Source organism: Salmo salar, chromosome 18 (genome assembly GCF_965601325.2).
Source record: "Salmo salar chromosome 18, fSalSal1, whole genome shotgun sequence".
Taxonomy (NCBI): domain Eukaryota; kingdom Metazoa; phylum Chordata; class Actinopteri; order Salmoniformes; family Salmonidae; genus Salmo; species Salmo salar.
Window position 1 is genome coordinate 23,748,231 of NC_138308.1, and position 22,194 is coordinate 23,770,424.

The 22,194-nt window shown below is 44.6% G+C and overlaps 2 protein-coding genes across 4 annotated transcripts; both read left to right on the top strand.

Moving 5' to 3' along the window:
- Positions 1–441: 441 nt before the first annotated feature.
- On the top strand, positions 442–2,649 carry LOC106577078 (serine/threonine/tyrosine-interacting-like protein 1). The gene is made up of 5 exons (XM_014154804.3): positions 442–461; positions 645–787; positions 1,252–1,426; positions 1,718–1,854; positions 1,997–2,649. The coding sequence occupies exons 1-5, from the start codon at positions 442–444 to the stop codon at positions 2,647–2,649; spliced, it is 1,128 nt and encodes a 375-aa protein (XP_014010279.3).
- A 1,654-nt stretch (positions 2,650–4,303) lies between these two features.
- LOC106577060 (prolyl 4-hydroxylase subunit alpha-1) lies at positions 4,304–21,505 on the top strand. 3 transcript variants are annotated; one of them, XM_014154771.3, is made up of 15 exons: positions 4,304–4,477; positions 11,294–11,391; positions 11,681–11,777; positions 11,865–12,016; positions 12,203–12,340; positions 12,421–12,660; positions 13,066–13,289; positions 13,507–13,683; positions 14,479–14,549; positions 17,374–17,473; positions 17,571–17,624; positions 18,069–18,134; positions 18,267–18,335; positions 18,449–18,545; positions 20,318–21,505. In XM_014154771.3, the coding sequence occupies exons 2-15, from the start codon at positions 11,295–11,297 to the stop codon at positions 20,386–20,388; spliced, it is 1,653 nt and encodes a 550-aa protein (XP_014010246.1). In that variant the 5' UTR covers positions 4,304–4,477; position 11,294; the 3' UTR covers positions 20,389–21,505. The 3 variants fall into 3 exon arrangements, with proteins under 3 accessions (XP_014010246.1, XP_045556846.1, XP_045556845.1); XM_045700890.2 differs by lacking the exon at positions 4,304–4,477 and adding an exon at positions 8,641–8,815; XM_045700889.2 differs by lacking the exon at positions 4,304–4,477 and adding an exon at positions 9,403–9,424.
- Positions 21,506–22,194: the final 689 nt, after the last annotated feature.

Consider the following 22,194-nt stretch of genomic DNA (forward strand, 5'->3'; position numbering starts at 1 on the left):
GGGATGGAGTCATACAACAGGGGTCCATGAGGAAAACCTGATTTGGGGTGGTGTTCATGGTCTGACTATATGGTAGAGTGAGACCCAAGGCCGTTCTCTTCTTTCTATCACTCTCCTCCCTCACCTGTCACAGCCAGCACCCATGTGGCATTCTAGAGCACTTATCACTGCTAAGTCGTCAAGGCAACCCGCTAAAATAAGGCCCTGACAAGGAGGTGTGAGAGTGACCAAGAAAAAAGGCAAGGAAAACAACTATTTTACACCGGAGCCAAGCAAACCAGTTTTGTGGCAATTTGACAGACATTTAACCATATATTTGGTTGGCTGGTCAAGAATTTGCCAGAAATTTTGACTATTCTCACTATGGAAGGATATCTCCCTGATAAGGGAACATAGGGGGCAGCAGCTGCGCCTCCCAAATGTCTGGCACTGGGAAACAACATGGGCATAGTGGTGTCCAGGTGAGTGTAAGGTCTAACTGCTAGCTATAGGCATCTCAGCTTGTGTCAGTAGTGTCAGTTGCCGTGCATGCATCCCTGAAGAATATAATTCTGTTGGTCAAATATATTGCTGAATAAATAATACATCTAATGTCCTTTGTTAACGCTGGGTAATGCAGCTCTGTCTTTGTGTATTTGTCTCAGAGTGACTAACTGTCGTATAGAACCATCCAGAAAACGCAGCAACGCCTTGCAACCAAAAAACAACACCCCCTACAGGAAGGTCAATGGTACTATCAAATCATCCCAATGTCACACACTGACTCCAGTGCAGAGACAGACCCAAGGTAGGTTATCAGCCCATATTAGATCAAGTGGATATAAGATTAAGTATAAATGTGGATTTAAAGTTGTGACTGGAGTTATCATGAGGGGATTTATGATCAAAGGACCACAATCTGGGCCTCCCGAGTGGTGCAGCGGTCTAAAGCACTGCATCGCAATGCTAGATGCGTTATTACAGACCTGGGTTCATTCCCGGGCTGTGCCACGACCGGCCGTGGCCGGGGGTCCCATAGGACGGCGCACAATTGTCCGGGCGAGGGGAGGGTTTGGCCGATGGGGCTTTACTTGGCTCATCATCATCACACTCTAGCGACTCCTTGTGGTGGGCCGGGTGCCTGCAAGCTGAACCCAGTCGCCAGTTGAACATTGTTTCCAATATGCATTTCGGCTCTGTGTGTATGATTTTCTCTGATGTGTGTGTGTGTGAGCGCAGGTACATGTGTGTGTGCATACTGTTGTCCAGTAGTGTGTGAGCCTGAGGTGCAGGAGGTGTTAATTCCTGCCTTCCCAGAGAGGGTGAGTGTGCAGCGAGGCTACATCACCCCCCAGCAGGTATATAACCTGTTGAACGCAGAGGCTGGACATCCCGCTCTACATGATCCGAATTACATCCTCATCCTGGACTGTCGCAGTGCAGAGAGGTGGGAGCACTCACACAACACACCTTCAGAACACAAACATGCACGCCCAATGTAGCCACTTGATCACTACACCTCACAGACTTGTTGTAGATACGTGGAAGTAGTGTAGGGGCCTGAGGGCACAGACTTAATGTGTTGTGAAATCTGTTAAAATTGTATAACTGCCTTCATTTTGCTGGACCCCAGGAAGAGTAGCTGCTGCCTTGGCAGGAACTAATGGGGATTCATAATACATACAAATACTTACTGTAAAAGCATTATGTTGATATGTGTGTGTTCATTGGTTGTCAGGTACAAGCAGAGTCATCTGGTTACAGCCAGGGCTAGTGTGACAGTGATCCACCCAGATCTGGGCTGTCTGATCAGCTGTGTCCAGCTCCAGGAGTTCTCTATCATATTGCTGTACGCTGAGGAGGGCCACAGCCCAGGTAATACACTGCACACTCCTTTGCTACAACATAGGGAGCATTAGACACAATCAACACAGACACTGTACAACCTCAGCAACACAAAAGCACCCTTCTAACCTTCACTGTGTGGTTGTTTTATGTCTGTCTGTGTGTGTATCAGTGGGCAGTGTGGAGGCCAGGGCAGCCTCCCCGTTCCTCCAGCGCTGCTTCTTCCAGCTCAGTGACCTGGGCATGGACCCTGTCATCCTCCTAGGGGGCTTTGCCGCCTTCCACACCCTCTACCCCTTCCTCTGCACCTCCCGCATGGCTCTTCTAGAGCCCGACAGGTACGCCCTCACCATCTACCCCTCTGAGATCCTGGAGGGGGAGCTCTACCAGGGCTCAGCTGCCCAGGCCTCTGATTACCACATCCTTGAGAACCTTAACATCACCCATGTGGTCAACGCTACGGCTGAATGCCCTGATGCATTTCCCAGCACCCTCAGCTACCTGAGGCTGCGGCTGAGCGATGACGCCCAGCAGGATTTGGTGGAGGCGCTGCCCCAGGCGGCGAGGTTCATCGCTGGGGCCCTGAGCAGCGAGGTTAGGGGTAGGGTGCTGGTGCACTGCAGCATGGGGCGGAGCCGTAGCTCGGCGCTAACGCTAGCCTTCCTAATGCAGCACCAGCGCTGGACACTGCTGCACGCCATCCGCTGGCTGAAGGAGAGGAGAGCGTGCACGGCGCCCAACGTGAACTTCCTGCGGCAGCTGTTGACCTACGAGGAGCAGCTGTTCGGACGAAGACTTACCTCACTGGACGACATCCGCCTGTGAAGTTATGTGGTTTGCGCAGTGCAGTTTCTGTGCATAATTCATGGAGAGGGAGGTGGACTATGGACAGAGCCCACTGTGATTCAAATAATGCCGTTATTAAAGACTCATTGGGAGAGTTGTATGACCTTGATGGTCTTAATAACTTTAAGCTGTTTGGTTTTCTTTATCATTGTTGCCCTAGGTCTAGGACTGTGTTTTATTATTAAGGGTTATTTGAGGGATGATGTTTTTCCAGAGCACTGGAGCGCTGATGTTGCAGCATTACAGTGGATAAGGGGAGAGGAAGTGAATGTATTTGCATCAGTGCTGATACCAGCTTATACAGAGGCCATCTGTGTATTCAAAGCTTGGTTATAAACTTGTTCAGCTCTAATATTTTGTCTGGGACCTGGTCGAGCTACGAATAATAAACATATTTCCCTGTTTCTCCTATCACTGAACATAAAACGACTGAACAGTTATGCTTAGAAGAAAGCATAAAACACATGGTCATAAATTCCAGTTGAAAGGGCAAAGTTGGGTGTTATTGCCATATCGTTTAAAGAAAGGGAGAGTAAAGAAAGGCAGAGGAAATGGAGGAAGTAACCTACATAAATTGGTACAATAGTGTGTTTTAAAAACTGTGAACAGGTCACTGCAAGGATAAAGGAGAATGGGTATTGAGTTGTTTTTTTCCCAATACAACTGTGGACACACATACAAGAGTTTGTTCACACTGACCGTACCATGCAGAAAGGTACTTTCTTCCAAATTAATAGACGGTTGTTTCTGCACACAGGGCTAACAGTGGATTATACCATTTGAATGTGACTGAATGTGGCTGTATGCCCCCCCCCCCCCCCCCCCCCCCCCCACCACACACACACACACACACACACACACACACACACACACACACACACACACAAACACACACACCAAGCTCCTCCCATGCAGCTCTCTCCAGCCAGCTTCCTTCTAGAAAAACTGGGAAGCAGATCGCGAATCTTCTGGAATGTGGAAGGACCACATGATAAATGACCCCGCCTCCTACTACTGGGGTGAAATTGGTGTCTATAGAGACTGTAGAGTTCTTAGTACCTGTGCCTGTTAAAGAAATAGCCATGAAACTTACAGTAAAATCCAAATAGAAAAATTAAGTTTGGTGTGACTATTGCAGCCTGGCCTTTAGGCTAAGGGCCTATAATGGATTACATTGCTTAAATTATTTGCATACACATATTACATTTCTAGGGGCAAACTGTCAAAGTAAGAATCAACCAACATAAAAGGACAAAAACATTTTGTTAGTAGGGCTTGGGTCTAGGCTAATTGAATGTAAAAGTGTTCAGATGTGGGCATAAACCAAACACCAGTGGTCCTCCACAATGCACACTGTAAACAGTAGTGCATTCTGGAATGCCTAACAGACTCATTCTTCATCATATTTAGGAGTAACATCATTTTATCACGTGTCTAGAGCAAAACGTCCATGCTAATTGTTATATCCCAATAATGACAGGGAAGTAAGGGAACACTTCAGAATTGGTGTGGACGCATGCTCAAAAATTCTCCCCTGAAATTCCCCAGCACCAAACTTGGGTTGAGTGCGTGTGTGCGACTCTGCACGTAGCAGTTTCCGAGGATAGAACCTGCCGCCAGATGGCGAGCCGAGGACCGATGACACGCTGAGGATAAGAGCGACTGGAGGTTGGGGCTGTCATAAACGGTACCAAAGCAACGAGCAGGGACACCTTTGGAGAGCTTGCGAGCGGCTGCCGGGAATATATTTTGGCCACCGGAGTGTTTTTGTACCACTGTTCCAAGACAAGTCTCTCTTATCATTTCGGTAATAATTCATGTTTGTTTGCATGTTGACAATTATCTGTTTGTCTAAACCTAGCCTAGTGTTAAGTTTGATTACCATATCGGATGAGACCTGTATTATTAATAGATCAATAACTTTCTCTACAAGCACGTTGCATGTCCAATATGTGATATCAATTGCTTTTAGTTAGTCTATTGTCTCTATTCTATCAATCAAACTCGTCTTGTCATGTATTTATTTGTAGCCTACTTTACGCACAAAACCTAGCGCCAGGCATCCTATTCCAAACCCATCCACTGCGTAAAATTCCGATGCAACGTGGGTATGAGTTTATTTACACATGACTGTGCCTGCGAAATCTCTCTGTCTCAATAGACTAGAATGCTATGAAAACGTTCCAGATATTGCTATATTAGGCTATATTTTAAAATTGACATAGTTATGAATATGCCATGGCATTATCAGGCTTTCAAACGGAAATGTTACAAGCCTTCCTTGGCTAAAATGAATAAACCTGACACTAAACGAAATCGACAACCGTGGCTGTTACATCGTTGTTAGGGATTGTTACAAAGCGGCAAGTCATTTATGCACACGTTACAAAATTAACGTGTGTTTACTGACCTACAAAGGCAAATTGTATTTTTTGAATGAAGGGGCTAACTTTGAGTTACTTAATGAATTAACAAGTTGTCTCAATACCCAGTTTCTTCCCGATTGCAGGTAGTAGAGCAATCACATCATTCACAAACTCACATCCCGAGAAACGTCCTTGCGGGGAGGGGCGAAGACGTGGCAGTGCTCTCCACGTTTTCTCTGACTGATTCTGGAACTTTCACTCATAACTGCACTACCGTCAAACGTTTTAGAACACCTACTCATTCAAGGGTTTTTCTTTATTTTTACTATTTTATACATTGTAGAATAATAGTGAAGACATCAAAACTATGAAATAACACATATGGAATAATGTGGTAACCAAAAAAGTGTTCAACAGATCAAATTATATTTGAGATTCTTCAAATAGCCACCCTTTGCCTTGATGACAGCTTTACACGCTCTTGGCATTCCCTCAACCAGCTTCATGAGGTAGTCACTTGGAATGCATTTCAATTAACAGGTGTGCCTTCTTAAAAGTTAATTTGTGGAATGTCTTTCCTTAATGCGTTTGAGCCAGTCAGTTGTGTTGTGACAAGGAAGGGAGGAAGGGGGGTATACAGAAGATAGCCCTATTTGGTAAAAGACCAAGTCCATATTATGGCAAGAACTGCTCAAATAAGCAAAGAGAAACAACAGTTCATCATTACTTTAAGACATGAAGATCAGTCAATACGGAACATTTCAAGAACTTTTAAAGTTTCTTCAAGTGCAGTTGCAAAAACCATCAAGCGCTATGATAAAACTGGCTCTCATGAGGACCGCCACACGAAACGAAGACCCAGAGTTACCTCTGCTGCAGAGAATAATTTCATTAGAGTTACCAGCCTCAGAAATTGCAGCCCAAATAAATGCTTCAGAGTTCAGGTAACAGACACATCTCAACATCAACTGTTCAGAGGAGACTGTGTGAATCAGGCCTTCATGGTTGAATTGCTGCAAAGAAACCACTACTAAAGGACACCAATAAGAAGAGACTTGCTTGGGCCAAGAAACATGAGCAATGGACATTAGACCAGTGGAAACTTGTTCTTTGGTCTGGACTCCAAATTGGAGACTTTTGGTTCCAGCTGCCATGTCTTTGTGAGACGCGGTGTGGGTGAACGGCTGATCTCCGCATGTGTATTTCCCACCATAAAGCATGGAGGAGGTGTTATGGTGTGGGGGTGCTTTGCTGGTGACACTATCTGTGATTTGTTTAGAATTCAAGGCACACTTAACCATTATGGCTACCACAGCATTCTGCAGCGATACGCCATCCCATCTGGTTTGGGCTTAGTGGGACTATAATTTGTTTTTCAACAGGACAATGACCCAACACACCTCCAGGCTGTGTAAGGGCTATTTTACCAAGGAGAGTGATGGAGTGCTGCATTAGATGACCTGGCCTCCACAAACCCCCGACCTCAACCAAATTGAGATGGTTTGTGTGTTGGTGCCCTTGTATGGCACACTTAATCTAATGGGGTCTTTTTGTGAAAACCATGGCCACTGGTAAAGAGTTACGACTGAGGAAAACGATAAATTGAATGATAAGTTTATAACATTAATGTGCACCACAGTTTTTTTTATATTACCGTTAAAACTACTACTATTACTTTGAAGGTTGTAGCTATCAATTGTCCTATTAACAATCACCCATATTATATTACATATTTAATTTCAAACTTCACATTTCTCTAGTAGCGCCCTATAGGTTATTTATTGTAATGAACGATATCAGCAAAATCTCCATGATAAGTGGTCGGTTTGGTCGGTGTTGATCATATTCTGCATTATCTTTCCACCTATAGTGTGGGGTCATTCTATCAGGGGCGCAACTTTGGTTTTAGAAGTGGGGGGACATAATTATTATTATTCCTATAATTTTTTTTTTGATCCAGTCGGATATAACACTCCAAACAGCCTACCCGACCACTCGGAGACGTCCGCATGGTCCCACCGTTGCATGGTCCCACCGTTGCATGGTCCCACCGTTGCCTCGTTTTGTATCACATCCCAATGATAAAAAATGCAATTTCAGAATGTGAGGGGGGGCATGTCCCCCCCCATCCCCGTCCCCCCTGTCCCCAGTGAAAGTTGTCCCCCTGCATTGTATGGTTTATGTTGTATCAAATTGTAAAGATAAGACCTTTATTAAATGACTTGCAAGGTTAATACTTCTCTTCTATAATATCAGTGCTTTTGTATGTCTAGGATATTGCAGGTTTTACAGAATATCTGTACAGACGGGTGCTCCACGACTCTCCCTGAAAACCACAGGAATGGAGCCTTCATATCTACATTTCAAGTGCCAAGTCATGCAGTCTGAAATTTCTCCATGGCCTACACTCTTAGAAAAATAGGTGCTATCTAGAACCTAAATGGGTTCTTCGGCTGTCCCCATAGAATAACCCTTTGAAGAACCCTTTTTGCTTCCAGTGATTTCCAGAGAGGGTTCTACATGGAACCCAAAAGAGTTCTACCTGGAACCTTTTTTTGTCTTTGTGGTTATAACAGAGCAGTTAGCATCTATCATATCAGGAGATTTTTATTTAACTAGGCAAGTCAGTTAAGAACAAATTCTTATTTACAATGATGGCCTACTGGGGAACAGTGGGTTAACTGCCTTGTTCAGGGGCAGAACAACAGATTTTTACCTTGTCAGCTCTGGGATTCAATCCAGCAACCTTTCAGTTACTGGCCCAACGCTCTAACCACTAGGCTACCTGCCACCCCCTGTGCTTATAAGATATTCCAGTTGAAGGTGAAACAAAGCTCAAACAGTAGTCTGAATTCAACATCATAGAATAAGGGTGTGTGTGTGTGTGTGTGTGTGTGTGTGTGTGTGTGTGTGTGTGTGTGTGTGTGTGTGTGTGTGTGTGGGGGGGGGGGGGGGGGGGGGGGGGCATACAGCCACTTTGGTCAGACACAGGAAGGTGTAATTCTAATAGTGTAGGATGTTGACACTTAGTCTGGTCATCCAAAGCTTAGTCATGACTGTGTGTGTTTCATCCAGCCTTTGAAATACACAAACAGCCCCTATAACTCCCTTTTAAAGCCAATTTAATAAAGTCATTAGTTATATTACAACTTCACTTCACAAATGGTGAAACTGTAACAATGTGAGGCTAATGATCTAAAACTAAAAACAATGGGTTTGACAGATCGGGAAGGTTTTTTCACTCACAAGTGATATTCTGTCTGTGGCACTGGCACAATACCTCTATCACCTAATACAACCACCAGCTGCTTTGCCAGTCCCTTGTCCATCCCTTGTCCATCCCTTGTCAATATTTCATTTTCCAACTGACTTGCCCTCTATTTGCCATGCGTTAGTAATTGGAGGGTAATGACTGACTTCTGTAAGTGTAGCTTGGACATAAACCTCAAACTGTGAATGAGTGATTGAACCTCGTTGAGGTGTGTGTGTTTCCCAGGTAACACAGAGTAATGAGAGAGTTGACGTAAAAGGACTTAACTCTACAGTAGCACTGGATAACACTAACCTCAGGCTTGTTTGAAACAAGTAGGCACTACAGGTATATGACAAGTACTAACGGATTATTGGCCCAAGGAGGTTAAACCTCAGGGGAAGAACGCAGACTCATTTTGTTAAGTGGTTCATCTGTTTTCGACACGGGCGAAGTGATTTCTCCTGGGACTGGTTACTGCTAGTTGAAACCCAGTTACGTATGGGTGTCTGTAGAGCAGCCATTTGAGGTTAGTGGCTCTCTTAAAGGCTTGGTAATTAACAGTATCACTTTACATGCTCTGACATAACACTTTGAGGCCATTATCATAACAGTGACACTGTCACTACTGCCACTCTGCAATACGGTTGATATTCTTATGAGTTTTATAGCAGATTGGCAGCATAAGTGAAGTGTGACTGTCATTTGAGCACCAGTGAGAAACATTACTGTAAGTGGTGTAGTACTGTGTAAGACAACTCTGTGTCTCACTGTGATAAATAGAATTTAACACGTGAACGTATAAAGCATTTGACGTGTGCATACTGTTTTTCTCTTATAGTTCTTGGCTTCTGGCTCTTTCCACTCCCTGTTGACCTTCATAGAAATATCACCTGTATGTTTCCTTTGTTTTCAATCAAATCCTCACTCTGTTTAAGAAAATGAGGACTTGCCTAAGCCTGTCCATTGCCTAAACCCTCAGTAGATAGAGTCTCTGTTGGCTGAGTTGGTGCCAGAGGGGGGAAGGTATGTGCAATGACCTTTACATTGGCAGTGGGTTAGTATTTTTTTTATACGCACTTCATACCTGGCGCTGCTTTCAATCCTGTCTCTCTTTGACCTCCTTATTCATATCATGGTGAGTTATGCGTAAAGGTAATCCTATATGCCATAATTATAGATATCCAAATATTAGAAATTGTACTTGTGACCTTATTTTTTGGGTCCTTCCTACTTCCTCACCTTTCATCTCATGTGCACAGTAGAATGCAGATGTGTGTTACCAGCTTGTACGTTTTAGATGTTAGTGATCGTCAGTCCTGTGTCAAGTGTCTTCCAAACTATCTGCGGGGTTGCCAGATTGGTATTTCCGTATCAGTGCAGCTAGGATTTAGATGTATGTACCTGTTTTGAGTTATGTTTTGACTGCAGTATTTAAACAATATAAACTGTTATGCTAGGATGAATTGGGTGTGTGTCAGCTACAGGACAAAGAGTGCTACTGCTTTCAGCCAGATCAGCTACTGTTAACACAGGGAGGTTATACTGCAGTCTTTGTCCAATGTTGCCATTCGTTCTTACATGCTTAATGAGTAGTAGGTATGCTAGATAAGCTAATGTGTAGAGGGGGGATTTTTTGGTTGATAAATAAATAAATCTGCTGGATAGTACTGTAGCATTCACGGAACTTCGTGTTAAAGTTTCCCGCAATGTGGACTTGTCTCTATTGATGAGGTATTGTCTGTGTGTTTTAAAGACCCTAGGCTAATAGGGATGTGTTTTCGTGGAATAGAGGTAATGTCTGTGTGTTTTAAAGACCCTAGGCTAATAGGGATGTGTGTTTGTGGAATAGAGGTAATGTCTATGTGTTTTAAAGACCCTAGGCTAATAGGGATGTGTGTTTGTGGAATAGAGGTAATGTCTATGTGTTTTAAAGACCCTAGGCTAATAGGGATGTGTGTTTGTGGAATAGAGGTAATGTCTATGTGTGAAGTCCCCTCCTCCCCTTTCTGGCCCATCCGTCCCCCTCCATGTCCATCCCTGAGGGCAATATAGACAGGCATGTTTGTTCAAACAAGGCCCACGCTACTTCCCTGACACACACACACACACACACACACACACACACACACACACACACACACACACACACACACACACACACACGGGACGACTAGTGGAGGCTCGCTATGGGGGTAGGAAGAGCACAGTACCACTCCCGCAGGGCTAAGGCATGTCTAGATAGGGGCAGCCAGGCAAAAGTCATGACAGTGCCAACTCCAGAACTCATGTGCCAAACTAGGCACTCTATGGCCACATCCAAGGGGTTATATTCATCTCAGTGTGGTGGGTGAGGCAGAGAGGAAGTCCTTTAATGTAATACTGTTTTAGAGGACTACTCTCTTTGAAACACACTAACACATGTGCATGCATGCACACACCCACCCACACACTCACTCGCTAACACTCCCTTTCTCTCTCTTTTCTGTTTGTTATTTCCCTATGGCTTATCCTTCCACGGCCTCACACTGACAAAACCACTCTTTGTGGGTTGAGGTTTGAGGCCTTGCTGTGTCAGCCTGCAGACAGCCAGGGTTAGGGTTTGTCCTGCCGTCAAGGAATGTCTATTCCCACTTCTATTTTAAATATTTGAGAGGCAGCACAGGTATAGCTAATTGTATGTGTTTTCTGACCTGTGTGTCAGGATAGTCTAAACTCTGGGGGGGAAAAGATGAGTGGACTATGATGCTATACGTTTCAGATGTATCAGAGAAATGATATTGTTCATCAGGAAATTCTCTCCTGTAGATCATTGGACCATTCTGTCAAAATGGAAAGCCTCTGTTGATTATGACTATTTCTAGTACATTAGCTGACAGTGATCGAGTGAGCAAACAACATGCATTCATTGTCCTTCTTTCACTCCTCCTCATTCTGGCCTCTTCTCTTTTCCTCTCATTGCCACCCCCTCTCTCTCTCTCTATCTCTCTGTCTTTCTCTCTCCCAGTATGTCCAGGATGGAGCGACAGTGTTGGTGGTATTTACTGGTGTTGAGCTGCCTGTTTCACACTCTTTCAGCCCACAGTGACTTTTACACATCCATCGGTGAGACTCCTCCCTTCCCTATGAGATACATAGTCATATGGTTGTGAGACAGGTGTTGGGTCTGCACTCAAAGCCTGTCTGTCAAGCACATACTGTGCATTTTATCTACCCGGAAGTACACGTTTCTACCCGGAAGTACACGTTTCTACCCGGAAGTACGGGTTCTTATTTTTTCTCATCTACACGGAAGTTGAAAGATATAGTACACAGTGTATTCCTTATCATGTGTATTATTGGTTTAACTAAACTTAAAATAAAGTTTGATAATGTGTGTATTATCCTCCCTTAGGTCACATGACAGATCTGTTGTACACAGAGAAAGACTTAGTCACTTCACTGAAGAATTACATCACGGCAGAGGAGAACAAGCTGAAGCAGGTTAAACAGTAAGTGTCCACACGCACACTCGCAAACGCACGCACACACACACACAGAGTAGCTGAATTGTGTCTCTTCTCCCATCCCTCTCTTAGGTGGGCAGAGAAGCTGGATGTGTTATCAGCCATAGCCATGCAGGACCCCGAGGGCTTCCTGGGAAACCCGGTCAACGCCTTCAAACTGATGAAGAGGCTGAACACAGAATGGGGAGACCTGGAGAGCCTGGTGCTGAAGGACACCAAGGACGGTTAGATATGATGACACTATGAAGTTCACATTAGAAGAGATGAAAAGGAAGTTGAAAAGTAGTCACAAAGCAGCAATGACAGATACTAGTTATTTTTTACATAAAATATTTGCTGCAATGTTTGTTTGTCTTTTAGATGCTCACAGTGAGCATCCTCACTAATGAGGATCTCTGTCCTTCTCTCAGGCTTCATCTCTAACCTGACCCTCCAGAGGCAACACTTCCCTACCGACGAGGACCAGACAGGAGCAGCCAAGGCCCTGCTCAGACTGCAGGACACCTACAGACTGGACACCAACACCATCTCTACAGGAGACCTGCCAGGTAAAGTGTTAGGGAGCGCTAGAGAGAGAACCTCAGGCCTTTCATCATTTGTAAGTTTGTAAACACTGACTCATCCACAGGGGTGACGCACAAGAGCCCTATGACAGTGGAGGACTGCTTTGAGCTGGGGAAAATTGCCTACAGCGAGGTGGACTACTACCACACTGAGCTATGGATGGAACAGGCCCTGAAGCAGCTGGACGAAGGAGAGGAGTCTACCGTGGACAAGGTCACCGTGTTGGACTACCTCAGCTATGCTATTTACCAGCAGGGGGATCTAGGCAGGGCCCTGGAGCTCACCAAGAGGCTACTCATGCTGGGTGAGTTACCCTAATGCGGCTCAGAATGAAAGGAGTTAAACTAGTCACACCGGGAGCGAGGATTTGAAGGACACACTGACAGAGTTAAAGGAGAGCACACTAAAAGAGCTAACTTATGGGATGGGTATACTTGAATGTTAACTGGTAGTGTAACACTGTGAATGTTAATGAGTGCTGAGGGAATATGATGCCCTCCAGGTGAATCATTGAACAACAGCTGCTGTCCTGTATGCCCAGCATAAACTGGTATAGAGGATTACTCATGAAATGTCCCAAGTGGCAGTAGGGTCTGAAGTTAGTGATTCAGATAGATCCAGATGAAAATTCTAAATGAATCTTCCTTGTTTGTTTACTATATGAGCATCAGTATTCCATCTCACTGTCCCCTCTCTCTCCTCACTCCAGACCCGGAACACCAGCGTGCCAACGGCAACCTGAAGTACTTTGAGTTTCAACTGATAAATCAGAGGAAGGCCCAGGCCCAGGAGGCCCAGAAGGCCCGGGAGGAGGGCAAGGAGCAAAGGAAGAGACTGACGAGTGATTCCTCCAAGAAGAAGAAGCGCTTTAGGGAGCCTGTCCCAGAGAGGAAGATGTATGAGATGCTGTGTCGAGGGGAGGGCATCAAGCTGGTGAGGAGGAATTCCTCACACACACACACACACGCGCGAAAAATGTATCAACCCCTACAAAAATGTCCATTCATTATAATCAACATAATAATGAATATTTCCTGTTACTGCAGGATTATTTTCCTGCTATAGCAACTGGCTCAAATTAAGATCCTACGTCTGTACGTGTCAATCTGTCTTCTTACCTCCCTCCACCCGCCCCATCTCTGCCTTGTAGACCCCCCGCAGACAGAGACGGCTTTTCTGTCGTTACTTTGACAACCACGGTCACCCCAAGTACCTCCTGAGCCCGGTGAAGCAGGAGGATGAGTGGGACCGGCCCTACATAGTCCGCTACCATGACATCATCTCTCACGGCGAGATCGAGAAGGTCAAAGAGCTGGCCAAGCCCAGAGTGAGTTCAACTCTCTGTCAGTGTGTGTGTGTGCTATATTGAGATAATAAGGGTTCAGAAGGGTGTCATGGCCACACAGATGTGTCTGACGGAAGGGTTTCATGGTCCTACAGAAGTGGATTTGCTGTGGATATGCTCTGTGGTAATCAGAGAGGCTCATACTAGTAACTGTCTGACCAGCTGCAGCTGTGTCTGCAGAGTCAAGGCCACTAGTAGACAGAATGAATAGGAAATGTTCATGCTAAAAATAAACACTCTTCCCACTGGGCACAGACATAATTTCAATGTCTAGTTTTGATTTACATTTGGTTGAGTTGTCAACTAACATGGATTCAACAAAACATGTCACCATGTCATTGGATTTAGGTTAAAATACTTTTTCAAATCCAATCAGTCAGACATGGAAACAACATTGATTCAACCAGTTTTTGCCCAGTGGGATGACAGTATGTATTGATCAATTCAATGAGTGTTGACTTACTGATATCTAGACACAAATTCAGACTATTAGTAGAGGTCTTTGAACTTGATGTTGATCTAATAGTAGTTGCCCAAGTACATGAAAAAAAGTGTTTTTCAGACAAAGGCCTATTGCTATAAATGGTTAGACAGGACGTATTCCCAGAGGAAACAGCAAGCTTTTAGTGTGTGTGGTGAGGCGTGTATATCAAAGAGCCATGGAAGTGGAGGTAGGTTGAGCCCTGTTAGCCCACCCAAAACAGGGTCTGAGGGGTGGAGGTTGGTGATGAAGATGGTGTCAGGGTACCCTCTAAACCCCCTCTCCCTGCCTTATAGCTCCGCCGGGCCACCATCTCCAACCCCATCACTGGTGTGCTCGAGACTGCCCCCTACAGGATCAGCAAGAGGTAAGGCGTAGCCAGGTGCAGGCGGTGGGGTGGGGGTGGGGGGAGCACCCATAACCCCTCTCCTCATTCGCACCCCAGCTCAAACCCCTCCTCTTACACCTGCCACTGGCCTATGCCTCTGAGTCCAGACCGTATTCCTCCCTCCCTCCAACGCTGGAAGACTCCTCTGCAGAAGCACAGAACCATACTTTTACTGAACCCTCCTTCACTCTCTCTCTGATTAATTTTCTTAGTCTAACCATAAATCAGATTCTAAAATAGTCCAGGGGTGTTCTAGAAGTTCAGAGTATAAGCTACTGAATAAGGAGAGATGATCGTATGGTCCTGTCTGTGGTGAAAATGTGTTTCTGCTCAGGAGTTCTCTAGGATGTGAACCCAGTGGAGTGGGAGGAGAAAAGGTGTAGTTGCTTTTGGCCAACTAAGGGTGTGTCAGGAGCAGTACTTCTCACAAATCCTCTGTTCCTTTCATCGCTAATGTAAGCACTAGTTTAGCATTCTCCTAAACTAGAGAATAAACCATTAAGTTATACTACCCTTGGGTTAAAGGACTGGCCCTGAAACAACCCCTGGCATATTGCTGGAATAACATTAACCGCTTGTGACCGAATCTGCTTCTCTCTCTCCTCTCTCTGTTTCTTTCACTTCCTGTTTCCCTCTACTTCATCTATCGTTTTGGTGTGTTACCTCTCTCTCTCTCTCTCTCTCTCTCTCTCTCTCTGTCTGTTTTTTCTTGTGCCCGGGCAACTAGCTATGGCAGCCACAGTACATGACCCCCTAACTGGGAAACTCACCACGGCCATGTACAGAGTCTCCAAGAGGTAAGGGGTAAAAGGTCATAGTACATTTGGGTCTCCAGAGACCCGCCCATCCCCTCTGGTCTCCCATCCCATACCACCCTGACCTGCCCTGCATTCCCAGTATGTGCTATCCAGGTTTTGGCAGGTCTTTGGGTCAGTAGGGCCACCTCACCCATTTTTTCTGCAATGAATCTATGCTGCTCTCTTACAATCAGATGAATGAGGTCATTCTGGCTTCTCTCCTCCTCTGTGCTGCTGTGCAGACAGGGCCAATTACACCTCAAGTTTGTGCACATGAACGAACGCACATCCACACACTCTCTCTCTCTCTCTCTCTCTCTCTCTCTCTCTCTCTCTCTCTCTCTCTCTTTCTCTTTCTCTTTCTCTCTCTGTCTCTCTCTGTTCATGATTTTGATGAATAGTGAGTGCCCACTTGTGTACATCTAATACACCAGACAACCCCAATCTATGGTCAGACTGCTGATTGTAGGGGAACATGCCAATCTTTAGTCATAGTTACTTTAATAACTTTCATCTTCTTAAAAATAGAAATGCTCATGCCACACCCATACCACACCCATACCACCCCCATACCACACCCATACCACCCCCATACCACTCCACATCACTTTGGTTTTACTGCCCCTGCTTATTACTGTGTATATTGGAGTGTGTATTTGCTAGGGTGTGCACGTGTGTCTGCATGCAAGTGTAGATGTGTGTGTGTGTGGTGTGTGTGTGTGTGTGTGTGTGTGTGTGTGTGTGTGTGTGTGTGTGTGTGTGTGTCTGTCTGCCTGTGTGTCTGGGTCTGTGTCTTCGTGTTGAAGTATGTGCAACTGTGTGTATGGTGAAGGGTTAACTGAACTGAGCGTGAACCTCATTTAAACTGACAACAAGGTTAAAGTGGGAGAGTAATCACAGCAGGGGAGAGAATTTGAAGGAAGAGAGACTTTTTGACCTAACCAGCACTCTATCATGTCCAATTTATGTTTTACTGTCTTCACTTCCCCAACAGCAACTTCTAATAAATCACACACACATCTTTGTTTTGAATTTGGCTAACCTTACAAGGAATTTCAGTATTAAGTAATACACACAGTATATTGCACTGGGAAAGAGGAGTCATCTTATTGGCTGAGAGATTCAACAATGTATCCAATAAAAAGGGATGGTGTGTGTAGAGCAGATGGCTGAACTTGAATGGACCTCAAACTTTAGCCCTCTCGCCGTGAAATCATTACGGCCACAACTGCTACAACTCTCACTTTATGCAGTGTATGGCAAATCTATTAAGCAGAGAATCTACCATTTTAATGCTATTTTCTGTGGTTTGACACTTTTTTTTATTTTCACACTGTGCCTCGTGGTGCATGACCCAGAAAAACGACTACAAAATAATCTTGAGGTCCATGAAATGACAGAAGTTATTGTGACGTCTTTATATGAAATGTGAACGAAGCCATGACTCCCAGTGAGAATGGAATGCTCCCTGTTGGAGGGGGTGGTTTAGACCACTGGGCCAGGGTGGATGGTGAAAGGCTGGTAGTGTTCACTAAAAGCATTCAAAAAAATCTCCCCTCTGGGCCCCTAAAGTAAACTCATCAACCACCAAAGCCCTTGTGACCTCCAGAACTTTCCCAAGTCACGCGATGACTGCAAACTCAGAGCTTCAACCTACATTATTGAAAAGTACATAAAAAATACACACAACTTTATTTAGTTACTCCTAAACTTCACTCTGACCAATGTACGCTGAGCTGATTGGAGACTCTGTCGGGACGCTTTTTAAAGTCCTTCCTCTTCCTGTCTCAACGCTCCTCCCACTTCTCATGTATCATCTGCACGTAACACATGAACCTACTGCAGTTTATATATTTCATCTTCAGCAGTAGCTTGCAGCATGCTTTGTCTGTTCTCCCTCTCCTAGACTGTTCATCTGTAATAACTACTGTACTATAGTGACTCTACCACCCCCCCCTGTATTTGACCTGTTATCCCTGCACCCCTGTGTCCTTCCCCTGTCCTAGTGCATGGCTGACAGCGTATGAACACCCAATGATTGACCAGATAAACCAGCGGATTGAGGACCTCACAGGACTGGAGATGGACACTGCAGAAGAGTTGCAGGTAAAGTGTGTGTGTGTGTTTGTGTGTGTGTGTGTCGTTGTTTGAGATGGTTGACAGTTACATTTCCAATATTAATGATCTCACTGTTGCTTTGCAGGTTGCAAACTATGGTGTGGGTGGGCAGTATGAGCCCCACTTTGACTTTGGACGGGTTAGTATTGCCCTGCAGCCTTGATTTAATGACTGCACACATTATTGCTGTAACACGTTTTTGGATTGCATATAGCAGGGATCATCAACTAGATTCAGCAGCTAGACAATTTTTTTCTTGAGCAGATGGACAGGGGGCCGGACCATGATTACTAATAATTTGTAGACTGCAAATTGACCGCAAGAAGCCCAAACAGATATACTGTATGTGATTGTACACAAATGTTAGCAAGGTTTGAAATGATTATGTTTTAGTCAAATTATATATCTCTCTATTATGCGTGGGATTACTTTGGAACAGAATTCCAAAATTAAAATAACTTGGTGTTGTTAGTCTTTTATGTAAACAACACAATCGAATGGGCAACCGTGACATTTAGGATGTGGCATTTCTGCTCATAATGATCACGTGATGTCATGATAACTTGTTTTTCTCGCTCTACAGAAAGATGAGCCTGATGCCTTCAAAGAGCTGGGCACTGGAAACCGCATAGCCACCTGGCTTTTCTATGTGAGTGCTCTATATTCATGGGACTGCTTCCTTCTATGCCCCCTGCCCTAAAATAAATACTTTTTTTTTTGGTCTCTTGAAGAGTCCAAAGTGATAATAGTTGATGACTAGTTCCTGTTTTCTTGGTTCTAGATGAGTGACGTAGCTGCAGGAGGTGCTACAGTATTCCCAGATGTGGGTGCTGCAGTATGGCCCAAAAAGGTGACTAAATGCTTGTGAGCAATGAGCATGTGTATTTGCAGCCTACAGTATGTGTATGACTGTAGGTACATAGTTCCCTGTAACCTGTCTCTACTGTGTGTGATGTATTACAGGGGACTGCAGTGTTCTGGTACAACCTGTTTCCCAGTGGGGAGGGAGACTACAGTACAAGGCACGCAGCCTGCCCAGTATTGGTGGGCAACAAGTGGGGTGAGTTTGTGTGTTGAAACTACCTAAATTTAGCTCTGTAAATGTCTATGACACTGTTATAACCATAGACCATCAAACATCTCCAATCCAAAGTTAAATCTAGAATTGGCTTCCTATTTCGCATAACAAAGCATCCTTCACTCATGCTGCCAAACATACCCTCATAAAACTGACCATCCTACCGATCCTCGACTTCGGCGATGTCATTTACAAAATAGCCTCCAATACCCTACTCAATAAACTGGATGCAGTCTATCACAGTGCCATCCGTTTTGTCACCAAAGCCCCATATACTACCCACCACTGCGACCTGTACTCTCTCGTTGGCTGGCCCTCGCTTCATACTCGTCGCCAAACCCACTGGCTCCAGGTCATCTACAAGACCCTGCTAGGTAAAGTCCCCCCTTATCTCAGCTCACTGGTCACCATAGCAGCACCCACCTGTAGCACGCGCTCCAGCAGGTATATCTCTCTGGTCACCCCCAAAGCCAATTCCTCCTTTGGCTGCCTTTCCTTCCAGTTCTCTGCTGCCAATGACTGGAACGAACTACAAAAATCTCTGAAACTGGAAACACTTATCCCCCTCACTAGCTTTAAGCACCAGCTGTCAGAGCAGCTCACAGATCACTGCACCTGTACATAGCCCATCTATAATTTAGCCCAAACAACTACCTCTTCCCCTACTGTATTTATTTATTTATTTCGCTCCTTTGCATGCCATTATTTCTATTTCTACTTTGCACTTTCTTCCTCTACAAATCTACCATTCCAGTGTTTTACTTACTATATTGTATTTACTTTGCCACCATGGCCTTTTTTGTCTTTACCTTTCTTATCTCACCTTATTTGCTCACATTGTATATAGACTTATTTTTCTACTGTATTGACTGTATGTTTGTTTTACTCCATGTGTAACTCTGTGTTGTTGTATGTGTCGAACTGCTTTGCTTTTTTCTTGGCCAGGTCGCAATTGTAAATGAGAACTTGTTCTCAACTTTCCTACCTGGTTAAATAAAGGTGAAATAAAAGATAAAATAAATAAATAGACATCCTATTAAATTACCATTATTACTAGTATTGTAATTCCTAATTCTATAGTTATAACTCCCGCTACGGTCATTCCTTTACTTTTCTCAAGTGATCATTGTTGTGGTCTTCACCAAGTTATCTCTGATATAAACTGAGTGTACAAAACATTAAGAACACCTTCCTAATATTGACTTGCCCTCAGAACAGCCTCAAATCGTCGGGGCATGGACACTATAAGGTCTCGAAAGCGTTCCACTGGGATGCTGGCCCATGTTGATCCCAATGTTTCCCACAGTTGTGTAAAGTTGGCTGGATGTCCTTTGGGTGGTGAACCATTCTTAATACACACGAAAAACTGTTGAGATTGAAAAACCCAGCAATGTTGCAGTTCTTGGCAAATACTACCATACCCAGTTCAAAGGCACTTAAATATTTTGTCTTGCCCATTCAGCCTCTGGATGGCACACATACACAATCCATGTCTCAACAGTCTCAAGGCTTAAAAATCCTTCTTTAAACTGTCTCCTCCCCTTCATCTACACTGATTGAAGTGGATTTAAGTGACATCAATAAGGGATCATAGCTTTCGCCTGGATTCACCTGGTCAGTCTATGTCATGGAAAGAGCAGATTTTCCTAGTGTTTTGTACACAGTATTGCAGACTAGAGTACTGTAGATTTTTTACCAGACTAGGCAATGGTACAGTAGCTAACGTCTTTCTCTGTCCTCCTTGTCACCCTCAGTATCAAACAAATGGATCCATGAAAGAGGGCAGGAGTTCCGGCGACCCTGTGGCCTGAATGAGACTGCATGATGAAGGAGGAAGGCTTTTCCCTTCCACGCCCCTCTTCCTCTACCCCTCTCCTCCTCTATCACTCTCCTCCTCTACCCCTTGCTTCCTCTTCAACCCCAGGGCCTGAGAACACTGCTGTGGATGACAGGCCATGAAAAGGGGGCCATTGGCATCCCTCCTTCTCCTCCTCTTCCTCCCTCCTTCACGTCATCCGTTCCTTACCCCCGCTCTGTACCTCTCTGAGCCCAGGATGTTTTGGGGCTTTCAGGTTGGACAGTATTAGTGGTGTTCTGACTGACATGGTGCTCTCAAGGCTCTTTGATATGTCTCAAACGAACACGTTGTGTGTTCACCCTTATGTCTTTGTTTGCACTCTTTACGGGCTCTGTACACAGCAAAAATGGTCATTTCAGAGCACAGGTTCTGCATCTTGCTCTGTTCTAATGTAAATAATATCTCCTCTCTAAGTGCATGTCCATAGTATGCCATGGACTGTTTTCTCAATTCAGGTCAAGTGTTCACTCCATCTCTTATTTCAACACTGATGTCACTCCAGTTTATACTAACATATCTCTCTCAAAAACACACACCACACAGACATACACTCCCACGTACAGCACAGACAATCTTATCTGACCTTTAACTGTTTATAGCTGGGGTATCATTTGTTTATTGTTTTTTAAGTTCTGGTTTGGTATTTAACTGACTTTGGATTTGAATACTCACATTTTAAACAGAACATTTGATTCTTTGGCCATACAGATGAGCTGCGCTTCCCCACTCGTGTGATGGAAAAGAGGGAGGGAGAAACATTGGACATGGTGTCTTTAAAATCTTGGAAAATTCACTCAGATTCATGCAACCTTAAAGTTTATCGATGTGGGCCAATCCCCAAAAAGTTGTGGTGTTTTTTAGAAGGCAAGACAAATCATTTCTGGTGTTTTCCCCACTGAAAAGTATTGTGAGGCCTGTTTCTTTATGTAATACTATCTGGGGGCCTCAAGGAAGAAACATGGTATTTATAGCTGACAAGATTCACCCATTGTGTGGTTTGTAAGTCCTTTCAAATATGCAGGAATATTTTTGGAAGTGTGAAATTTATGTTTTCTATAGAAATAAAGTCTAAATGTCATTGCTACCCACCTGAGTGATGTTGTTTTTTTCCCTTCTCATCAACTACATTTTTAAAGCCCTCAGCTATGATCCCTACATTTTCAGCTGGGTGTTTTGTAGGCCATCTTCACTAAAATATCCAATAGGAAGTACTGTAGTCTATGATGGTTTATAAAAGCTACAATGGATGTGAGAGATGCCATGTCCTGTTTATGTGTGAGGAAGGAAGAGAAAGTATGTGTGTGGTCAGCTGTAGATACACGGGGCCATATCAGAACACTGGCCTGGCTCCAGATTGATTGGAAGGGAGGAGGCCTCTGTCTGTGTTGGTGAATGAAAGATTGTGTTTGGTATCATCAGAAATACAATATTGTGTGCATGTGTAACAGTGTAGGTTCCGTCCCTCTCTTCGCCCCGCCCCGGGCTCGAACCAGGGACCCTTGCACACATCAACAACTGACACCCCACGAAGCATCGTTACCCATCGCGCCACAAAAGCCGCGGCCCTTGCAACACAAGGGGAAACCCTACTTCAAGTCTCAGAGCGAGTGACGTCACTGATTGAAACGCTATTAGCACGCACCACCGCTAACTACTAGCCATTTCACATCGGTTACACATGGATAGGTGAGTGCAGATGCTCCTGTTAAATCACTGCTAGGACCTGGTTGCTGTCACACCCCCTTGCCTTATTAGAGTCCAGGATAACATTCC